Source organism: Engraulis encrasicolus, chromosome 9 (assembly GCF_034702125.1).
Source record: "Engraulis encrasicolus isolate BLACKSEA-1 chromosome 9, IST_EnEncr_1.0, whole genome shotgun sequence".
In the NCBI taxonomy this organism is placed as follows: Eukaryota; Metazoa; Chordata; class Actinopteri; order Clupeiformes; family Engraulidae; genus Engraulis; species Engraulis encrasicolus.
In genome coordinates, this window is record NC_085865.1 from 20,258,281 (window position 1) to 20,273,280 (window position 15,000).

The 15,000-nt window shown below is 45.7% G+C and overlaps 1 protein-coding gene across 1 annotated transcript in view; it reads right to left on the reverse strand.

Moving 5' to 3' along the window:
* ctnnd2a (catenin (cadherin-associated protein), delta 2a) overlaps nt 1-12,254 on the reverse strand; it is a 458,968-nt gene extending 446,714 nt beyond the window's left edge. Inside the window, exon 1 of the mRNA XM_063206720.1 lies at nt 12,111-12,254. Coding sequence (XP_063062790.1) covers nt 12,111-12,254 — 144 coding nt within the window. The remainder of the gene's footprint in view (nt 1-12,110) is intronic.
* Between the last annotated feature and the right edge of the window lie 2,746 nt (nt 12,255-15,000).

Consider the following 15,000-nt stretch of genomic DNA (forward strand, 5'->3'; position numbering starts at 1 on the left):
GTGGGTGTGCGTGTGTGTGTGTGTGTGTGTGTGTGTGTGTGTGTGTGTGTGTGTGTGTGTGTGTGTGTGTGTGTGTGTGTGTGTGTGTGTGTGTGTGTGTGTGCGCGCGCGCGTGTGTGCGTGCGTGCGTGCATGCGTGCATTGTATACAGTAAATGTAATGTGTGGTCACTGTGTGCTGGCTGCAGGGCTGCTCTGTGGCGTGCTAGCCCTGTGACTCTACAGTATCTATCCATTACTGCAGTGGCTCCTGGGGAGTGTTTAGCGGCTGGCCCCCAAGGGCCCCTCTACACAGCCAGGACATGATTACTCTCCCGACACTCCACTCAGGGTCACACTCACTCCTGTCCCCCTCCCTCCCCTCCCTCCCCTCCCTCCCTTCTGCTGACTCTTCTCTTTCAAGGTTTGTTCAGTCTTAAACCCTCTCTCATTCTTCCCACTTCTCTCGCAGATGGACTTTTTTTTCTTTGCTTCTTTCACACCCTAGTCTTTTTTCTTTTTCTTCCCTTCGATCCCATACCTTTCTGATGTTAGTCTCTCTTTTTTGAGAAGTAGACACCTTTATTTCTTTGCGTCTCTTCCTTTCTTGCCCCTTTATTTCTTTTCTTCTCTTTCCTTGAGTCTATATCCACAGTACTTGCTCTTTGCTTTCTTTTCTGTCTGACACCCAAGATGTCACAGACCTTGCAGATAATGTGCTATTTTTTCTTCCCAAGCCCCAAGGTGGTGGGGGTTGGTGGTCAAGTGTCTGTACTGTCTGTCATTCTATAGCAGTGGTTCTCAACCTTTTTCGAGCAAACGACCCCTGGACCTCATCCTAAGCCTCCCAACGCCCCCTTGACCTCATCATAAGCCCACCAACACCCGCCTCACTATTAAAACATTTAAATGGACTAACGCCCCAAATGACAACTAAGCATCGCCCCCTCTCAACTGTATCCTTCTCAACGCCTCCCCTAGGGCTCCCCAACGCCCCCCTGGGGGGCTGTACCACCCCCGTCGAGAAGCACTATTCTATAGCATCACTCACACAGATGCCACACAGTATTGTCAGTGCAAAACCACCCCATAGACACGGACCCGATCTGACAGAAATGGTGTCCTGATGAGTCCCCTGGCGTCCTGCTACAGCATATAAATAAATAATATTTATATTTATTTAAACATTTATATAAATATATGTTTAAATATCCTACACTCACTGCTGTAGTCATGTGCAGCAGATGTGTGGGGCAGGAAGACTTACACGAGTTTTATATATTAAAAAAAATTAGCTGACATCATCACAGTCGTAGTAGTCAACCAGGACCTAATTACTGTGAAAACTCGAACAGCTAAAGAGTCCATAAACACTTGCAAAAAAAAAGTAAACAATCAGCACAAAACGCCCGTCAAGAGCTGCATGTTTTTCTGCTTAGCGCAGACTTTGTCTCCTGTATTTAAGGTGCTCGCGGCAGCCAGTTCGCCACCCTCCGAGACATAAAGATGATTTATAATGGCGCTGCTGCTCGTGGCGCCCACCTGCCAAGGAAGTGCAGCGAACGCCAAAACACACAAAAACACACGTACACATACACACACACACACACACACACAGGGCAGTCATGGGTGAGCGGTTAGGGCGTCAGACTTGCATCCCAGAGGTTGCCGGTTCGACTCCCGACCCGCCAGGTTGGTGGGGGGAGTAATCAACCAGTGCTCTCCCCATCCTCCTCCATGACTGAGGTACCCTGAGCATGGTACCGTCCCACCGCACTGCTCCCCATGGGGCGCCACTGAGGGCTGCCCCCTTGCACGGGTGAGGCATAAATGCAATTTCGTTGTGTGCAGTGTGCAGTGTTCACTTGTGTGCTGTGGAGTGCTGTGTCACAATGGGAGTTGGAGTTTCCCAATGGGCTTTCACTTTTCACTTTCACACAGACACACACACACACACACACACACACACACACACACACACACACACACAAGCACAAACAAGCACACACAAGCATGCATGCACACGCACACGCATACATAGTGTACACACATATACCCACACACACACACACACAAACACTCACATGCTCACAAGTCAAAAAAGGGGGCAGCACCTACAGATGCACGCACACACACAGACACACACACAGACACACACACACACACAGACAGACAGACACAGACACAGACACAGACACACACACACACACACACACACACACACACACACACACACACACAGGGGCCAGCAGGTATGCCAGACTCAGGTCTTCGCTCTGGACTCTCACCCCTCGCCCGCCTCACCCCTCACCCCTCGCCCCCCTACACAGTGGTCCCTGTCTGATCCCCTGCTCCCCTGCCACGTTGTTGACAACTTTCACAGAGGACAGAAGGGCTGAATACCTATGAGGATACCCTTGCTATACTTACTGCTCTCAGTCAATAATAATGCCCTAGACGTGTGCAATTTTTATACCACTCTGAACCAGAAAATGACTGTTACTTATGTCGCAGATCCACAACTGATATGTGTACAATTGTCGATGCAATCCAACAAATAAATGCATTGGAAAAAATAAGCATTTTTAAGTGCACTCCAAAGTACTTGATGCATTTTCGTTTTTACCTCATCCAAAACAACGTCTTTATATTATGAGCAGAGCACACCTGTTGTTCTTAACTTACCCGTGCACCTAACGCAGCACATTTCACTAATTGGTTCATTAGCCCGGATGAGGAGTTTTAAGGATGCTACACAGCACCCCAAATTAGATGGATTAGATGAGATGAGCGGTTGGAACTAAAGGTTGGAACTATTCCCTAAAGGCGGATTAGCCACTCTCGAGCCCACTCATCCTGCCTCCTCTGCTCTCTCATCCTCCCATGGAAGAGGAAGTCCACGGCGTGTACTTTGCAGACTACATCACCTGGTTTTAATAACCCTCTAATCAGACAGGTAGACCCGCTCATGAGAGAAATCATTTTTGTCAAGTGCACAGGTCAAGGGAATATTTTTAGTCGTTAACTTCCAGAATTTATGCTGCTCATTCACAAACGTTATTTTTTTTATCAGTATTGTATTTGACGTATAATATGGAATAGTAGTGTAGTATATGATATAACATTGAGACCATATATTAAAAATATATAACTGCCCTACCGTGGCCTAACGATAGGGCACTGGGTTACTACGCCGGCGACCCGGGTTCGATTCCGGCCCTGGTAATTTGCCAGTCCTTCCCCACCTCTCTCTCCCCTCTCGTTTCCTGTCCCTATCTCACTGTCCTCTCTCAAATACACTTAAGGCACAAAAGCCCTAAAAAATATCTTTAAAAAAAACATTAGCATGAGCAGAACTTGCTGAATGAACAACTTTCTGACATAAATACTGAGGTTTGAAGAACTCTGATGCAGTCTTCCCCATTTTACACTGGCACCAGCCTACATCCATTACCGTCTAACATACAGTATATGATTAGTTTTGTCCATCATGTCCCCTCCAGTACGGGCAGCTCAGGAACTTAGCAACTCAGCTACCTTGAGCTGCTGTCCCAGGACAGTCTGCAGTGCAGTGTGAGCCTTCTGTAGAGTTAGTTTCGCTATGCTTACTGTAAGTCGTTAAGTGTCGGTCAGCATAGCATTAGCCCGGGCAAAGAGTCAGAGTCCTCCGGCCATTTCAGGAAGTTTCCTGTACAGTACAGTACATACCTATAGGCTGCCCTCTGGCAAACAGCATGTACTCTCTCTCTCTCTCTCTCTCTCTCTCTCTCTCTCTCTCTCTCTCTCTCTCTCTCACTCACGCATGCACGCATACACACGCACACACAATCTTATTTCTTCCCAAAGGGTTGAGTTTAGTAGAGAAATAAAGACCAGTGCATCAAAAATGCCTCACTGACAGAAGATAGAGAAATCAAGAAAAAGATAGTGTACAGAAAAGAGTATACTGCATAAGCAGCACAGGGGATTAGGGTATGTAAAATATGAACAATATTATATAACTCTGGAAAAAGTGCTGTCTTCTTTTTAAAGTTTGTAGCCCCCTCCAAACGCCAAACAGAGTGGCTATAACTCCAGCACACTGCCACCAAAAAAATACATAAATCTCGTAGTCGTCGCTATTAAAGCGCCATGCTTTTAAGAGTACATATGTCACAGCCGAGCAAGACAGCTCGTGGTGGTAGTGCTAGCATACCGCACATGAAAAAGCCGGCATCAAAGTAGACGTCAAAAAAAAAAAAACGTCCGGTTTCCATGCAGAAGAAAAGCCCAGCGGGGATTATAGAAAGCACGTCGTGATCAAAGCTCCGACCAAGATCCAGATCGCTGCTTGTTTGTAAGGGTGTCTCTCAGCGGCGGGGATGGCATCTGCATGGGATGCGATATGGTATAAACACTTATCCTTACCGCTGCACTATGCCCACATCGCATCTCGTCGCATCACACCACAACCCCCATAGCATTATACGGTACCAGCGCGATAAACAGGACAGAGAGATGCCATTTGTCACTTTGCGGGTGGTGGTGGCTGTGGTGGTGGTGTGGCCGTGTGTGTGTGTGTGTGTGTGTGTGTGTGTGTGTGTGTGTGTGTGTGTGTGTGTGTGTCGTGTGTGTGTGTGTGTGTGTGTTTGTGTGTGTGTGTGTGTGCATGGTTGTTGGGGAAGGGGGTGTTTCGGGTGTGGTGGGGTGCGGGTGTGGTGCGGGCGGTGGCAGTGGTGAGTGCGCGCGTGTGTGTGTGAGTGTGTGTGTGTGTGTGTGTGTGTGTGTGTGTGTGTGTGTGTGTGTGTGTGTGTGTGTGTGTGCGTGTGTGTGAATGCGTGTACGCGTGTGCATGTGTGTCTGTCATGTGTGCATGTGTGTGTATGCGTGGCTGTTGAGGAAGGGGGTGTTTCTTCACACAGTTAGAGATATGCCACAGATGCTCCCCCCTGAGTGCATCACAGACAGCCGGCTTCAAAAAAACCGAGACAACAACACGACGCGGGGCTGGCCATTTCCATGTCATCAATATGTATTTGGTGGCGCCGCCGCGTCTCCATTCCATCTCCCCGACTGACAAAATGGGCTGGCTGGCTGACAGCAGCCTATCTGACACGTCACACGCCGTTTACAAAGCAATCCTTGCCATCCATTCATCCATCCACCCATCCACATCTCTTGCGGGTGATCACCCCCATTTTACTAAGACCCAACCTACAATACCACATCTGCTTCAAAAGGTCTTAAGGAGTCTAAAACAGTGGCTCAACACGTCATTGAGAATTGATGTTATTTTCCCTGGATGATGGGTGATCCAGTGTGTGTGTGTCTGTGTCTGTGTGTGTATGAGAGAGAGAGAGAGAGAGAGAGAGAGAGAGAGAGAGAGAGAGAGAGAGAGAGAGAGAGAGAGAGAAAGAAAGAGAGTGTGTGTTGTGTTGTGTTGTGTTGTGTTGTGTTGTGTTGTGTTGTGTTGTGCTGTGCTGTGCTGTGCTATGCTGTGCTGTGTTGTGTTGTGTGTGTCTGTGCACACATTACCATTTTGATAGAGAAGATGATGGTTGCAACCTACCATTGCCACTGGCTGGTACATACTTTGGTGGGGGACCAACTCTCTCTCTCTCTCTCTCTCTCTCTCTCTCTCTCTCTCTCTCTCTCTCTCTCTCTCTCTCTCTCTCTCTCTCTCTCTCTCTCTCTCTCTCTCTCTTCCCCTGCAGGGAAGGACAGACAGACTGAGGCTACTGAAGAAAAGGCGGGGCACCACCTTCCACTAGAGACCATCATCATCGCTGTGTGTGTGTCTGTGTGTGTGTGTGTGTGTGTGTGTGTGTGTGTGTGTGTGTGTGTGTGTGTGTGTGTGTGTGTGTGTGTGTGTGTGTGTGTGTGTGTGTGTGTGTGTGTGTGTCTGTGTGTGTGCGTGTGCGTGTGCATGCATGCACACGTTGCTCATGTGTGTCTGAGTATGTCTATTATTTCCACTCCCCAATGCTTTTCCAAAGAGCTAAACGTCTCCACCACTACATCCAGGTGTCTCAATGAATTGGTGCTGGAGGTTTCTCAGCTGTAAAATTCTCAGCAGCGTTCTCTCATTCTCTCAGCTCAACAGAGGAGGATACTCCCTTGGTACCCCACAGTCCTGCACAACCAAGGACCGATTACTGCACGGGCCTACCAGGCACAGGCCCAGGGCCCAAGAGCCAAGGGGGCCCTGAAGCCCAAGCCTCTGCACTACATAAAACACTTAATTGTTTGTCTATATTTATGCTCTCATATTGTGTCACTTTAAAGTACCCTATTTTCCCATTTTCTCGGGGGATAAATCACCAACACACAACATCTAAGGCTCTCTAAAATGTTCAATAAACACCCAAATCTTTTCAAACCTCACTATGACATCGAGGGGGGGGGGGCTTTCTTCTTGTCTGGTCCAGGGGCCCAAGTAGTCACAATCTGTCCCTGAGCACAACAACAAACTCATCTCAGCCCAGCAGAGAGGCGGACGTTTTTGTATCGCTTGACCTGTCAAGGTGAGCTGGACATGAAGCTCAATGGAATGGAAATTTCCTCTAAAGACCACCCCACATCTTTTTCTTCTCCGTGTTCCTTCCTTCTTTCTCTGTGCATGACATATCTCTCGTTTGTGGTTGACCTTTGGGGCTGAAGAGCCACACCAACGCATGCAACGCAAGACCTGCTGCTGCCAAAAAAAAACATTGGGGTGTAACTCGACAGCTAGCCGCTCAAGGTGACCAGAATGACGTTTGCGTAATTTCAGCAGGTCATTTGGGTGGTCTTTTAAAGCGTGCGTCAAGGATAAATGCAGCATTTGTCTCCATCAGGTCTCTGTGCAATAAGTTCACTATACAAGATGATTGCCCTCAAGAATACCCTTGGCATATGTTGCCGCCTTACATACAAAAGCCGTATATATTTATAGCATATGTGAAATACTGGGTTCATGGCTCAATTGCAGCGTACAGCTAAGGCACATTGCCCATGGTAATGGGAGTCATGACTCTGTATTCAGCACCATACAAATGTTTCGGTGGGAAAAAAAAACATCTGAATAGACGGAGTGAATAGGTATGATTGAAGATGAATCGATGCCTGTTAGAGGAGAAAAAAAGCAAGGGAATGATTGGATTATTTTATGAAGTGCACGGTCCTTGGCAACTGCACTGCCTGCAATCTCTATGAGTAGGAGTCGATGAGTCCACTTGGTGGTGATGCAGTCTGTTGGCAGCATCTGGGTGCTGTAGAGATGCACCGGATCCAAGATCCGGTTCCGGATCCGGCAGGATAATAGGGTTTTTTCACAGGATCCGGATCCGGTTCCAGGATCCAGGATCCGGTAGCCGAGGCTTTTCAGTCAAAATAGTTTGAGCCAACGTGATAAAAATGGCCCACGTGTGCGAGTAGGCTATGTGTTTCAACCCTTTCGTAGGATCCAGTATCCGGTTCCGGATCCGGCAGGATCTTAAGCAGTTGATCCGGTATCCGGCAGGATCCTAAAAATCAGGATCCGGTGCATCTCTAGTGTGCTGTGGTAAATAACAACAATGTCCAACAACTCCTATAATAGCACGATCCGATTGGGAAAAACTGTTAGTAAATGGTTTAGTTTTAATTAGGGATTTTAATGTGAAAAGTGTGTGTGAAGAGGGGTGTGAATAGTGGGAATATTTAAATCACCTTTGGAAGAAAGAATTTAAATAGAATTAATTTAAATGTGGTATTTTATCTCAATTTTTAATTAAAATGTTTAGATTTAGTAGTTTTTTTTGGGGGGGAAACATTGAGATTTCCAGGGGAAAACGCCGCTTTTCAATTGTATATACAAATATACAAACGATAAGGCTATCAACTAATGATTAATGAATTAATCGATAATTTGCATCCCTAGTTTTAATTCAACCCTTAGAGAATATGACCAACATTTTGAGCGCTAAATTTGTCCCTCTAAGTGTTAGCACAGCAAAAATTGTGTTTCGCTTAATGTTTAATAATATACATAATGCTTATTTCCTTTAAAAGTGGGCTATGTTGGCCCTACCATGTCGCTTAGGGTGGGGCACTTTGCCGAACCTTCCCGGTCTCTCTCTCCCAACTCACTTCCTGACTATCCTCCACTATCCTGTCACGAAAAAAAAAATAAAAGCTTGAAAAAAGTGGGCTATGTTGATTTAAAATAGACAATTATTATTATATACTCCACTCCATATTCTATGCTGATCTGTGCCATCAAAAGCCAATACACAGAACACTGGGGTTGTTGCTATATATAGGCCTTATCCTGGTGTTGCCCCAAACATGCATCATACATCAAGCTGAGGGGCTCGAGAGACATGAGGTTAGCCTGGGGGAGGAGGCGGGGGAGTGGAACACCTGTCCTCTTTATACGCTCTCCAGAACAACAACCGCAGGTGTGGATGAGGAAAGAGGAAAGGTTGAGGGAGGTTACATCAGATGGGGGAGGGAGGATCCCGCCAGGCAGGCATGTCATCCCCGCTCTGCAGTGTGTGTTAGTGTGTACACGTGTGTGTGTGTGTGTGTGTGTGTGTGTGTGTGTGTGTGTGTGTGTGTGTGTGTGTGTGTGTGTGTGTGTGTGCATGTGTGTACGTATGTATGTGTATAAAGGCCTTTTTTGTGCGTGTGTGTATGCATGTGTGTGTGTGTGTGTGTGTGCGTGTGTGTGCGTGTGCGTGTGCGAACATGCATGCATAGGTGTGAGCACAGCCCTGTGTATGTAGCCATGTATGCATGTATGTGTGTGTGTGTGTGTGTGTGCGCGTGTGCGTGTGTGCGCGTGTGTGCATGAGCATGCATGCATAGGTGTGAACACAGCCCTGTGGGTGTGTGTCCATGTCTGTGGGAGGGTCGCAGCAGATGGGGGGGACAGAGGGACAATCCTGTAAGTCAACTCCAGCCCTTCTGAAGTGTGCGGCTGGGCTTTGCTCTGCCCAATGCAGCCATATTAATCAAACCCAGACAGGGAGTTGGAGCAGGCAGGCAGGCAGGCAGGCAGGCAGGCAGGCAGGCAGGCAGGCAGGCAGGCAGGCAGGCAGGCCCTGGATAGCACACCCTGCTCGGCACTGCACTGCACCGCAGCAGTGCTGGATCAGCTGTCTGCGCTGTTTAATGCCATAGTTATTAAAGCCACTGCCTGCGTCGTCAACATTTTAAAGCTCCCCTAACATATTTATAAAAGAGCGCCGCTCTCTCAGCGTATACAGACCCTGAGTGGCCGTGGCAGGAGTCAGCCATTGTGTGACTGCGCGGCAAGATGAAACCATGTGACAAAAGCGAAGACAAAGCGATGTCACATGCCTCTGTGAAAAGGCGCTGATACAAAAGGCTTATTTTTCATTGATTACATGACTCATGGTGCACTGTCAGTCCAACCAAATGGAGCAGCTGAGTGCTTTTTCGCTGCACCGTGTCATATCATTAAAGCTTAGGCACGCCGAATTGGTCTTGAATTGATAAAGCAACATCTTATCATTTCTCCTTGAAAAAAGCTCAATGGCTTTTTTGGCCCCAGCGTTGTTCACGTTATTTGTCACGGTGAATGGGTCAGTGGACATTTCAACATTTCAACATTTCATTTTAGTTCAACGAGGCAAGTGACTAACACTTATGTGCATGGTCGAATGAAGGCAGTGATCTATAACATCTAAAACTTCGTATTACAGTAAATCTTCAGAAAGTGTTCGACATATTTCTAAAACTTAGCCTTGAGTTGCTCCATTTGTCAAATTATTCTAATCATGAATTCCCCAAACACTTTTTTATTAAAAATCTGAATCTATTTGAACCGCTCAAGGTCAACACTATTAAAGAAGTCATTTGGAGTATGACTAGAGGGCTGTGAAAGTATACTGGGACTTTCAAACTATATTACTATTCTCTGCCATTAGTTTCACCCCCAATTCATGGGGATAAAATACCCCATTTAGAGGGTGATAACCTCCTAAGAAAGTCTGCCTTGTAGTTTCACTGCAAGTTTTCTAACCAAGTCTGACCATAAGAGTTGTCCTTGAGGTGACCTCCAGGAATCCAGGCCATCCTACTTCCTCGGGCCGACTCTCCTCGGGACACAATTGGGGCAGTGACACAGCAAGCCGGGCGGGCCACCATTTGTCTCAACTTCACCTCCCCTAAGCCATACAGTGCAATCGTTCATGGGGAATGTCGACGCCACATCTTCTCCTAAGCCATATGTTTACTGCATTCATTTAAATATGCCCTTAGCCATTGGTTTTTTCATTTATTTGAGAATATCCCACATTCGGGCAATAACTGGTCTCTTTGATCTGCTCAGCGTTTTATGTCTCAGCCGGTGCTCAACTGTTGCTGAATTTCTTAATCCATATGATTAAGTAGAGAGCACTTTGAGGGGACCCCTCTACCACCCTTTCCAGACAAAAAAAGTCTTAATCCAACTACTTTTCGGTGAAACTCAAATACCATCATAAATGGTGAAATGATCCAAAGAGTGAACCTGATGAAGCAGTAGCGAAACGCGTTGTTCACCAAATAAACTACCAGCAAAGATACCAGTGTGCGGTGATTCATCTTTCATTTACCATCATAAATGCCTAATGTTTTGACCTTTTTCACTTTAACGTTAAATCCTACATCCTTTGCATCTTTAGCATCTTTAGCATCACTCAACAGAATCCAGACCTCCTTTCAATTTCCTCCTGGTGAAAAGGTCCACACACCTCTTTTAACACAGAACTGCACTTAAGTCCATGTCAAAATGTCTAAAAATGGCTATACTTCATGAGTTTTAAAACAATGGTGGTACAGTTCAAAGAAAACTCTGGATAGAAATTGCAGGCCAAGAAAAACGAAAGCTAAGTAGTAATGTATGCTCTCCTAGAACTACACATCATCAGTCTGACAAAAAAAAACTATATCAGCCAGATGTGACTCTTAATAAAATCAATATTTTAACATTATATGTACTTTAAGTACAAAATCATTAAAAATAATGGTCCAAGAGATGATTCATCCATTCAAAGTCAACGTAATACACTGTATATGGTGACAAATGAACATAAAGGCTCTGTGAAAATGACCAGGGCTGTGCAGGATGTGTGCAGATAGGACTGTCTTTGCGTAAGGGTTTCTCCTTTAATCTTCCCCTCCCGCTCCGCCACTGTACGCTCTGGCGACCACATTAACATGACAAATGTGCCCAGATACCCTCACTGACCTGCCTGCTACCTCACACTGCACCACAGCACACACAAACACACACTTACTCATGGACACACACACACACACAAACACACACTTACTCATGGACACACAGACACACAGCAAACAAATATCCCTCCTCAATTCAGAAAACAGCCAGATCTCCTCTAGTGTCTCAGGAGGTTGTGGCCTTGTCTTTGGGGTGATATAGGGAGGGCGTGATGGGGGACAGGGAGATTCAGATAAGGCCTTTGCGGTATCTTAGGGGTGTGCAAAAAAAATCGTAATGACAATATGTCATATCGGGCATCTTTGCAATGCACACATCGTATAGTGACGGTTGTATCATGATAGCTACATGTTTTTCCATTACGCAGCCTAGTAGGGCTGCACAATTAATCGAAAAATAATCAAAATTGTGATAAAATAGTGAAATCGAACTCATGATTTTAATCGTGATTTAATCGTGGCAATAGTGACCTACTTTTGAGAGCGTCCTTGAAGCCAGAACATACTGACAGGCTGGTGTTTCTGGCCAGAAATCTGTCCACTTAAGTTTCATGCTCTTGCCTTTACATAATTATTACAATTCATTTTATTTTTCTCATCCCGTATGTAATTCATTCTTGGTTATATTTCATCTTGTTATAATTTTCCAAAAAATCTGCAAAAATCAATAATCGTGATTAATAATCGGGATTATGATTTTGACCGAAATAATCGTGATTATGATTTTTTCCATAATCGTGCAGCCCTACAGCCTAGTCAGTAAAAAGAAGTCTACTCACTCACTCTTTTTAGAAGTGAAACATATTACATATAAACGTTTAAAAAAACAGACGTAGGTCATTTGCTATCCTGCATAAGAAAGAAAGCAAGACATATCGAATCTCATGTATCGCAACGTGTATCAAATCATGAGGTTGTTGGCAATTCGCAGCCCGAGTGTACCTGCTCCTTGACTGAGGCCAGGATGGCTGAGGTGGAGCCTTGGTCAGCCGCACCACCGTCGCCGTTGGAGGCGGACAGACCTGGGCTGAGCAGGGCGACGGGATTTTCAGGCGGCTGGTCGGACGGCTGGTCTGGCACGGGCATTACGGTACTCCTGCAACCACAGCAAACCAAAGCAAAGTCTGTCACTACGGCGACACAACAACAACAACAACACGGCCAGACGACCACAACTACAGTGAGTCCTGAAGTGACCAGCCACAACACCACCACCAATGACAACAACAAAACAACATTAATAACAATCACGACAATGACAACAGTAATAACCACTTAGTACGTACAAGAGACCAACAGACCTGTACATACTCAAAGACAATCAAATCACAACAACCAAGTACAAATGGATATACACCACAAACAGCATTCAGTGTGTTAATTTATTCCCAAACGTGTAATTACCTTTCAAAAACCAGATGTCTTTACCAAATCAACTAAGGAAATTAACAGGGTTCTTCTATTGGGAGGTTTACCCCTTAACTCTCAGTAAACTAATCAAAGTTTGCTTCTCAAGCACAAAAAAGGCACAGGGACCAGGTCAAAGTGTCGAGAGAAACTCTGCACAGGAAGTAAATGTGCTCAACCAACAACACCCAATTTCCCCTGATTCAGAGGAGGTCTTAGTAGCTGAAAGATTACACAATCCACAAGACTAATACTGAAAACCTCAGAAGAGACTTTCCTCCAAATGGAGAAATTCTGCTGCGGCTTGTAGACCCTCTCTCTCTCTTTTTCTGCTACCATACTCACACATACAGGAAGGAAAAATGAACCTCGAGTAACCTGAGGGAAATCAAGACAAATACTGGCTCTCGACTATCTGTATTGATTACAAACAAACTCCGAGTAATAACCAGGCCATTACTTCCCTTCTTCCCGGACCGGGGCAGAGTTGCAGAGATAATGACGAATGACGGCAAAGGGCAGTCTTAGACCGCTCCGTCTTTCTTATTGGCCATCACAGAACACTTTGTCTTCCTCATTGGCTTATCCGGAGCCAATCACTCTTCCTCGTTGGTTGTCTTACGCCTCTCTGTCTTTTCTCTCATTGGTTGTCTCAGGCCAGTCATTCGCTGGGCAAGGCAAATCTTGCCCACTTACCAGTCCCATTAATAACCTGGAGGCTGGACCTTCTGTGGCTTCGCAGGCAAGGGGATATTTCCTACCCAAACCTAATAATGCCTGCTTAGCTCATCACTCCTGCTGCGTTTATCTATCTGTGAGTGCTCAATCTTGCACTATTTCTCACATCAGCATGTCTAGATAGATAAGCCACGGAAATGTTAACTGTCTGCTTGCTGTAACGGGCTGAAATGAGTCAATAATGGGGCAGTTACCAGCTCGACGTGCAATGCCAATAAGTCACTCTTGATAATGTTCGTGAGGTCAATCATTCATTGTGAAATAATTTAGAAGCAAATAAAACAAGTAGACATGCATGATAACTGACTATTCACAAGTAAACACCCAGTAATTCATTTTCAAACGTATAAGTACCATTGAATGTCATGAACAGATTTTTTTGGATTGATTTATTTACTATGTGAGCCAATCCGTATTCCGTAAAAGGTTTACAGACAGACTTTTCCTGGTCAGCTCCAAATAAATGGGTGGCTTGATACGGGAAAAAAGTCCCATGAGGGATCCCACATGAATGTCACACTGTCCCAGCAAACACGGAGGGCAGAGGGAATCACAATTGTGGCCGGCTGTGACGGAAGGGCAAAGCTCTCAACTGCCGAGGTGACAAATTGCCCAATCAGATTCAGAGGCTGAAAGGCGAGGGGGCCATCTAGCTGACAAACTCATCTCAGCTGTCAGAGTACTCGTCAAGTTTGCCTCCCTCATTACGTGACCTGCCACGCCACCGCAGCCACCAAGCACACTCCTGCCATTAGAGTCCCCACACTCATCACACGCTGGCAGGGAGGGTGGCAGACAACTAAACTCCTCTTGTCATTAGATTCCACACACCCATGGCACCACAAGAGGCTGGCAGGGTGGCAGACAACGGAAGAACGAAAGAACGAAAGAAAGAAAGAAAGAAAGAAAGAAAGAAAGAAAGAAAGAAAGAAAGAAAGAAAGAAAGAAAGAAAGAAAGAAAGAAAGAAAAACTGGCAAGGATTGTATGGACATAAATGAATAAGTGGGTATGAATAACACCAACAATAATGAATGTTTTGATGAATAAATACATGACTTAATTCAGCACATTAATAAAACACGAACGATTTTGATTAATTGAAACTGGAGGCAGTGACGCCTGTCTGCATTCCTTGTGGCATCCTGTCTGTCAGCCATGTCTTGTTTCCAAAATGGGCAGGAGCCTTCAAAGTGAAAAAGCACCGCCATTAACATGATCTGACATCCAAGTCAGCAACAGGGTCCATCCATCTTCCGTTGGAACACTTAAGAGGAAGGGGGGGTGACCTGAGGATGATGGCTTTCGGAAACGCTGCATATGGTGTTACAATGAACATGGCTGATTTCCTGGTAAACGGACCGGAAAAATTCTCCTCAGCCTTTCGTCAAAGCCTACTCATCGCAAGTGACGAGGCTTTTTAAATACATGGGGTTGGTGGGTGGAGCGGCATGCGTGTCATTTTGTTGTGCAGGGATGAATTCACAGGAGAAGGCAAGGACATGTCAAGCGTCAATACAAGTTGCCCTTGACAGAATGCTGATGGAAGCTCAGGGGGAGTGCTCCTCCCACACAGGAAGATATGACACGTTTACCTTGGAGGCGCACAAAACATCACTTTTATATACTACGTACTGTGACAATATTAATAGGCAACATTTCAGCCTTATTTCTAAAATTAAACGTGAC